This window comes from Henckelia pumila, chromosome 2, assembly GCF_033568475.1.
Source record: "Henckelia pumila isolate YLH828 chromosome 2, ASM3356847v2, whole genome shotgun sequence".
Classification (NCBI taxonomy): Eukaryota; Viridiplantae; Streptophyta; class Magnoliopsida; order Lamiales; family Gesneriaceae; genus Henckelia; species Henckelia pumila.
Genome location: NC_133121.1, coordinates 83,177,777 through 83,186,772, shown reverse-complemented (window position 1 = coordinate 83,186,772; position 8,996 = coordinate 83,177,777). Strand labels below are relative to the sequence as shown.

At 38.5% G+C, this 8,996-nt stretch overlaps 1 protein-coding gene and 1 long non-coding RNA gene across 2 annotated transcripts; both read left to right on the top strand.

Moving 5' to 3' along the window:
• LOC140879878 (uncharacterized) lies at positions 1-1,335 on the top strand. The gene is made up of 3 exons (XR_012149543.1): positions 1-174; positions 565-630; positions 1,275-1,335. It is a non-coding gene; the product is annotated as an uncharacterized lncRNA (long non-coding RNA).
• A 3,473-nt stretch (positions 1,336-4,808) lies between these two features.
• On the top strand, positions 4,809-5,678 carry LOC140877813 (uncharacterized). The gene is made up of 2 exons (XM_073281396.1): positions 4,809-4,842; positions 4,963-5,678. The coding sequence occupies exons 1-2, from the start codon at positions 4,809-4,811 to the stop codon at positions 5,676-5,678; spliced, it is 750 nt and encodes a 249-aa protein (XP_073137497.1).
• The last annotated feature ends 3,318 nt before the right edge of the window (positions 5,679-8,996 follow it).

The window sequence follows — 8,996 nt, the reverse complement described above, 5'->3', positions numbered from 1 at the left end:
CTAGTTGACTAGTCTTCCTTCTCTCACTCCATCTTCCCCAACCCGGTTCCTCTCCATTGAAGCGACTCCAACGATTCCCCAATCTTTTTTTCCATCCGATTCGCACGATTCGACCGTCAGATTTTAGTTTCGAGTTGAGATTCACGATCACCGCAACGAGGGCGTCGTTTTGACGTAAGTTTTGCTACGATCCATGAACTTTGATTTTTGTCGGGTTGTCAAAATTTGATAATTTTCGAGTATGTCGTTCTTGAGCTAGTATAGACCGTGTATTCAAAGTCGGTTTGGAAAAAGATCGAATTTTGGATTTTATATGATTTTTGGAGCATATTTTCGAAAATGGGTTTTGGATTTTGGTTGGATTTGGTTGTGTTTTGTTGGATGGGGAGTTGGGTTGAGTTGTATTGTTGATAATTGTTGCGTTGATATTTTTGGTTTGACCATTTATAGCCATTATGCCGTCAAAATCGAGTTTTGGATTATCGGTTGTATTGTTTCGGTTTGATTTCCGGATTTGTTTGAATTAGTAAATTGATATCGAATCCGTATGTTCAACATTTTCAGATTCGGGTTGACGATTCGGGTTTGGAACGAACTTGGGAGTTTGAACCGATTCGAGAATTGAAGACGGTATAGTATTGAACTTCTTGTATTGATTCGTTTTGATTCGATTCGATATTGATTTGAGTTCGTTTCTATTTTCAGATTTGAATCCTCAATGAACTTGAAAGTTAAAAGACGATATTGAATTGAATGGGGTTGAATACTCGAGTTCTATTGATCCTCGAGTCCCTAAAATCACATACTACATGTTATTTGTTGGTGTGAACTTGATTGATTGTTTTGTTTACACTTGCATTCATATTGAGCCGAATATTCGATTCGTTTTGAAATTAGACAATTCAGGGAGCTATACTGAAGTGGCTTTGGATTTCAAGTTTTTCCAAGTGCTAGAATACTTCTTATAGTTGCTCTGAAGTCTAGGGGTTTGTGTTGGGAAACATCCACCTTGAATGGGAGTGTAGGTGGGTTGTTTGCAATGACTTGACCCCGAGATCCCAATCGAGTACCGATTGATATTTCGATTATATGATTTGATAATCCCGAGTTTTGAAGTCATGCATACATCCACCCTCATTTGATTTACTGATGATTGATACATTTCTATATGAGGTGTTTAATTGATATTGTATGCATGTCTCTTTTACTTAGAAATTATATTTCTAACCGGGTTATCCGGCTGTTGTTTTTGTTGTATGTGTACTTGACAACAGGAGGATCAGGAGCCGGACCGAGTTGTCTGGGTTAGCTCGGGGTGAGAATGATAGAAGTGAGACACCGTGTGTTGTAGGGTTGTGTCTTTTGGACTTGTATTATTTTGAATAGTCGAACGAACCCTATCATCGAACTTGTTATTGTATTTTGGGCAGAACTTAGAATATTTTGTGTTCTAATTAATGATATGTATGTGTTCTTGAGTTTAGAATTGATTGGAATTGCTTTTGGATGATTTTTCCAGGTTCCTGCTCCCGTTCTGTCCATTTGGCCTGCGCGCGAGCGAGGATTGACCTCGCGCGCGCGCGGTGTGCCTGGAGGGGCTCGGGAATTTTTGCCCACGCGCGCGCGATTCTTTTCCTCGCGCGGGCACGAGCATTCCGCGAGGCCCCTGGCCTCTTAGCCTGCGCGCGCGCGAGGCTCTTTAAAAAAAAAATTGATTCGTTTTCCCTCGGCTCTTTGTGTTCGATTGTAGTTAATTATTCGAGATTAGAAGATTAGAACATCTAAAAAAGTCTCAGTCCTCACCATCTTTTTACCAGATTCCTGCACAAAAGTACTAACCACATCTTCCAAAGAAGGCTTACCCTCATCCTTGTTTGTATTGAACCCCGGAGGAGGATTCAACACATTTTTGTTGTTAGCATAAGAAAAATTTTCATGATTACGCAAGCTAGGATGGTAAGTATTAGAGACAGGTTTACCTCGATATCCTCCATAACCTCTTTGATTGATGTACTGGGCTTGTTCATGATAGTGAGAATTGTCCATTGCAGCCGGAACACCTGCTGCTAGTTCTGCAACACTTACTTTATTCAAAGCAGCTACATGTGTAGTCAGTGCAGATAATTGAGCAGTGATAGATGTGAGAGGATCCACTGCATACACTCCAATTTGCTTCTTGACTCCCATACGCTCAGATGACCATTGAAAACTATTGATCGTCATCTATTCCAACATATCACAGGCCTGTACATGGTCTTTTTCAAATATGGTACCTCAAGCAGCATAGTCCACAGACATCCTCGTAGGCGCATTCAATCCGTTGTAAAACCACTCGATCTGTTCCCAATCTGCAAAATTGTGGTTAGGACAATGTCTAAGTAAATCCTTGTACCTTTCCCACGCCTCGTAGAGCTTTTCAGAGTCCATCTGCCTGAAGGTGCTGATTTCAATCTTCAATTGGGTGGATTTAGCAGGAGGAAAATATTTTGCAAGAAATTTTTCTTCCATCCCCTCCCAAGTAGTAATGCTCCCTAGCGGCAGTGACTGCAACCAACTCCTTGCTTGATCCCTGAGAGAAAAAGGAAACAAGCGTAAATGTATAATATCCTCAGACACACCATTAATTTTTAGAGTATCGGTTATCTCCAAGAAAGTGCGTAGGTGTAGGTGAGGATTAGCAGTGGTTCTCCCATTAAAATGGTTCTGTTGAACCATGTTGATCAATGCAGGCTTTAGCTCAAAATTATTAGCATTGATAGTTCCACGAGCTATTCCAGAGTAATGAGCCTGGATTACTGGCCTGAAGTGATCTCTGATTGGCACCAGGGGAGCTTGATTTACATTCTCTTCAGCCATTCTATTGACTTCTCCTCTTCTAATTCTTCTTAAAGCACATGCAGTGCGCTCGATCTCCGGATCAAACAGTAAAGAATACGCATAGACTGCAATTAAAAATAAGAAGAAATCAATTAGTAAATTAAAATAAAATAAAAAAAACTCTAAATTAAAATCTAGACTAATTGGTAACAAGACTAAAAAATATAATCAAAATTTACTCCCCGGCAATGGCGCCAAAAACTTGTTCTGAAAAATACTCGCAAGCATACGAGTGTCAAGTTTTAATATAGTGAATGAATCAAGTATCGTTCCCACAGAGAGTAGATTGAAAATATTCAGTTCTTGTAATTAAAATAGTCTAAACTTTATCTAGAAAATTAATAATTGAGAATTTTGCAGAATAAAATAATTAAAGAGTTTTTGATAGCACGCACACAAATTTCAGATAAAAATCAATCAGAGAAAAATGGTCTAGAGGTTTAGATTTCACCTGGTTTCAACAACAATCAATCCTAATTAATTTATCTTCATGAATTCAAGTCAATTAATAGCCAAGAATACTTAAGTGTATTATTCCCTCTCCCGAGTGCCGAATAAACTATATCAACTACAATTCAATTTCAATATCCCTATTAAGAATCTACTTGTAGTGATCAATTCAAAACAATGTTTTTTTTAAAAGTTCTGTTAAAATTATACACTCTCCCGAGTTATATAAATAATTAACAGTGTATTTTCTATTGGTCCTATTCAAAATCTCCTCTCTCGAGTGCCAGATTTCAAATAAATATAACAAATCAATTATTGATCAGATAATTGAAAAGACAATCAATTCTAGAAAAAACAATTAATCTAGAAGAAATTCAATTCAATAAAATAAAAAATTCATGAAAGTGTCTACACCAGGTTCCATCTGACCTCTAGACTCTAAAAATTTAGTTCATAACTGAATTCAAATAAAACCAAAACATGTTCAAAAATCCAGACATGAATTCAGAATTAAATAAATAAAAGTAAGTAAACAAATCTTTCGTCGAGCCCCGCAAAAAGCCCAAAATTCCTTTCCGATAATTAAAAGTCCACGCTGAAATCTCAACGGGCGGGCGCTCCAAATATCCAGGCGGGCGCGCATAACATTCTGTCAAAATTCTCTCGCCTTCAACACATAGCGCGATATCTCTCTTCCTCCTCTTCATTAGCGCTAAAGAGTAGCGCTGACCATAAGCCCACTAAAAAAAGCCCATTATCATTTCTCATATTTTTTGTTCGTTCCTTTCTTTCTTCTTTTCTATTTCATTTCTCTACAGCCTCTCTTTCCTTTCTTTTATTCTTTTAATTCCTTTCTCCATTTTCACTCCTTAAATCTCATTTTTCAACAACACTTCAATAATAATGTCTACGACCACAAAAACAACAAAACACCCACATAAATCTGCTCGAAACCAAAAATTAACAATTAAAATCATATATAAATTAAGTGTATAAAATACACTTATCAAAGTCCAAAGCCATTTTAGAGGCTAGGCCACCGAAGATTAAAAAGGAACTACAGAGGTTCTTGGGCCAGGTAAATTACTTAAGAAGATTCATTTCGAACCTGGTAGGTAAAACTAAAGAGTTCTCCCAGCTGTTGAAGCTCAAGGAGTCTGATGAATTCATGTGGAAGGCTTACCATCAAGAAGCTTTTGAAAGGATAAAGGAGTACTTATCCAAACCACCAATATTGATGCCTCCATGGTATGGAATTTCTTTGAAATTGTATATTGCAGCCGCTCCGGACTAGCCCAAAACAATGAAGAAAATAAGGAGCATGCTATATATTATTTAAGTCGTTCACTCCATGAGGTGGAATGTAAATATTCTGCTATTGAAAAATTGTGTTTAACTTTGTTTTATGCATGTACTAAATTGAGGAATTATTTAATTCAGTCAACTGTATTTGTTGTGTTAAAACTGATTTGGTAAAAAACATGCTTAGTAGACCGGTGTTATCAGGTAGAATTGGTAAATGGTCATTAGCATTAACAGAGTTTAAATTGATTTAATGTCCTCAAAAGTCCATAAAGGGATAGACTATCGTAGATTTCTTAGCTCACCATCAAGGTTCTGATGAGTCAATACCAGAGGAGGTGGAAATCCCTGTGTATGGGATCGAAGAACCACCATGGACATTGAAATTTGATGGGTCCAGCACTGAAGGAACTGCAGGTGCAGGCATAGTGATTATATCTCCAACCGGAGTGAAAACAACCTTGTCCTTTAATCTGGATTTTCCTTGCACTAACAACCAAGCTGAATATGAAGCATTAGTGATTGGCTTGGAGGTTCTCAAATATTTGCAAGAAAAGAACGTTCAAGTAATTGGAGACTCACAATTGGTACTTCGGCAAGTAGCCGGAGAGTATAAATGTACTAGTCTGTCATTGATCCCATATTTTGCAGCCACTTCCCAGCTGGCTGATGATTTTGTGGAGATAAATTTCCAATATGTACCAAGACAGCAAAATTGGGAGGCCAATGAGCTAGCTCAAATTTCTTCGGAGTTGAGATTGTCGGAAGAACTCACTCATAGATTGGTGTTAATTCAGAAGAAGAATCATCCCTCTATTATGCAAATGGGATTACAAGTTGAAACTTTTAATCTGTATACCAATCTAGCAGGCGATTGGCAAGAGGAACTAAAAGAAGCTTTAAAGTTCCCCGAGAAATCAACTCCTTATGGTGTAAGGATGAAAGTCCTTAATTACATATTGATGGAAGGTGATTTATATAGGAAAGGTATGGATGGTTTACTGTTACAATGCATTGGGTTCCCCGAGGCAATGGAGGTCATGAAATAGGTTCATGAAGGAGAATGCGGTGCACATCAGTCAGGAATTAAGATGAGATGGCTCGTGAGAAGACATGTGTATTATTGGCCATCGATGTTGAAAGATTGCATTAGATATTCTAAAGGGTGTCAGCCTTGCCAAAAACAAGGCAATATCCAAAGAGTTCCTGCTGATGAAATGTATGCTATTATAAAACCATGGCCATTCCGAGGATGGGCTATGGACTTAATCGGGAAAATTTATCCATCTTCATCTAAAGGCCATAACTTCATTATTGTGGCCACCGACTTCTTTACTAAATGGGTAGAGGCCATACCGTTGAAAAAGGTAGAACAAAAGGATGTGATTGATTTTATTAAGGAACACATCATACATCAATTTGGTATACCAAAATCTATTATCACAGATCAAGGAACCATGTTTGTAGGGTCAAAAGTGAAAGATTTTGCAGCAGATTATGACATTAAGCTATATTTCTCTTCGCCATATTACCCTCAGGACAATGGGCAGGCAGAAGCTTCTAATAAAGTGTTGATTCAAATTTTGCAGAAAATGATGGAGGACAATCCAAGAGATTGGCCTAGGTTTTTGTCCGAAACATTATGGGCATACAGAACCTCAAAGAGAACTGCAACTGGGGTAAATTCTTTTGCATTAGCTTATGAGCATGAAGCTGTGTTTCCTATGGAAATCATGGTTCCATCATTACGAATAGCTATGCAAAATCATTTGATTCCAAAAATGTACAATGAAGCCATGATCACAGAGTTAGAGGATCTTGATGATACACGATTGCAAGCTCTCAATAGCCTCATGCTTCAAAAAGAAAAAGTGGCTCGGAGTTATAATAAACGGGTTAGGAAAAAGTCATTCCATAAAGGAGATTTGGTTTGGAAAGTCATACTATTGTGGGAGTTAAGGACAGGGAATTGGGAAAGTGGTCTCCAAATTGTGAAGGACCATTTAAAGTTCATCGAGTTCTGGATGGGAACTCTTATTGGCTATCCAATGTAGAAGGAGAACCTCACAAACGATGCATCAATGATAGATATTTGAAGCCATATGTTTCTAGTATGCAAGAGGAACATGCTCTCTAAGTAATGTATGTGGCTGTAAAAGCCGCATTTGTAATTAGCAGGCTAAATTATGGCCGAATGTTTGTAAATAAATAAAAGTTGAGAATTCGCAGGAATGATTGCATAAAATAACCGACGATAAATGGTCAATCGGGCCATTAGTCTAAAGCAAGAAAGAAACCGAGGTGTTCCAGAACATACGTTTGAAAAGGTTCTAACAATAAAAAGAAACAATGTTTTCTCCATAAAACGCTAAAATTAACCCAATGCGGCCGCCAATTCTTCCCACTTTTGCTTACATTCTAGCTGCGTGTACATGGATTCATTCAGAATTGTGTTCCATCCTTGGTACTCAGCTTTTTGATTCACCAATTGGCTCCTAGTGTTACCAATCTCCTGGTCGGCCGACAATATTTGTGCTTTGAGAGATTCACCTTCCTCAAGTAGTTGTACTCTCTTGACTTCACATGTAGCCAATTCCATCTTCAAATGCAATATTTGTTCTTCCATAGTATCAAAATTTTGACCCACCTCAATCAGTTTGTTGACATTGCTTTCTCTCGCTCTCTTGAGATTATCCCAAGTTTCTTTAGAAGCCTTGAAAGTCTCAAATTTGTCTGAGAATTCTGTATGTTTGCTCACAGCATCTCGGTCCTGTGAAAGGATAGAAGGCAGAGAGTGAAAGTCATACCCAAGGGGGATTCGAAAAATCCCTGGGAACTATGAAGTAAGTGAAAAGCTGTCAGAAGCTCTTGATATTGCTGCTCTGTTAATGTGAATAAATCCTGAATGATTAAAGACTTGATGGTGGTCATAGCATGATTGACGAACTCTATGTTGGGATATGGTGAAACTTCTGGAATGGGTTCACTTTTAACGTCTTGCAAAAAGCTGAAGTCTAAGTCCATCGTGACAGAAGGAAGAGTGCACATTTGGATCCGCCGAGAGAAATAATCCTGCAAAAAGGTACCAGGAGATAGTGAAATACTAACAATAGGTACAAGAATACAGTCGTAAGCAAATTATTACCTCGACAATAGTTGAGGCGGTGACTATATTGGAGACTTGATCAACATGGGGTGCATGACCAGGAATACTTAGCTTGGGAGGAGGAGCTTTTGAGGATATGCCAGTGATGATTTGTGCCGCAATGATGTTCTCAGTAACATCAGCAGGCGTTGGGTGCTTGGTGGGAGACGCTGCATCTTTCAATGGCATAGAACTCGGCGGCTGAATTACTTCAGCAACTGATCCAAGAGCATCAACGTTGAAGGTAATTGAGGAAACAAATATAGTATCCTCTTCTTCTGCATCAGCAGGAACTTCAGAACTACGTGAGGGTTGCATGGCCAATCTGCGTGACACAAGGTACTTTTTCTGATTTTGGTAGGGGGAGATTCTTTTGGCGCTACACCACCCATATTTTTCAACTTTTTGACAGAGGTTGGAACTGCTAAAGAAAAGAAGGTAATGATAAGTATGCAAACTAATTCTAAATTCCAGTTCAGAGATTGTAAAGTTTCCAGGAGGAACTGTCAAAACAGCAGTAAGAGCTTGGTATTTGGGAGTCCACCATGACATAAAATGAACAATGCTATCCTGAGCCACTTCTTGAATTGGAGCTTGAAAGAAGGATCCCCGCACTAAGTTTAATTTGGCAGTTGCCAAAGAGAAACGACGATCAACTAACTCATCCCAAATGTTCTCAGGTAACTTTTGAGGGAATAAAAAGTGGTTCTCGGGTATAATAGGGGGAAAACCAAATTGCAGGGCCACGATCAAGGGATTATATATCTCAAAAGGGAGAATTGCATTATCATTGGCAAAGGCACCACTGCTAATAAAAAATTTTAAATGAAGGCAATCAATTCGTATGTCATCAACAACTTGTGGAAAAAACCTGTTTTGGTGAGATATGAAACACAAGATCCAAGGATAATTTGCCGTGTTGAGAAACACTGAAAAATAGTAACAATGCCCCTCCCCAAGGGTATTGAAAAAAGTCATCAAGAAATCCTTAGAAACTGTGGTGATGCAGTAGGATAGAGCGTTACTTTCACAAGGATTAATGCTAGTAAACGGAAGGTTCCTAATGTCCGGAAAATAGGAAAAAAGCCACAACTGCAAGAACCAGCACACACCTTGAAGTTTAAGGAGGGGAGTATCGAGTACACTTTTACTCAACCCTCAGTAGATAGACCCTAAGAACATGACCCCTAAATTAACAATGTTCCCGATACTCAACAGATGT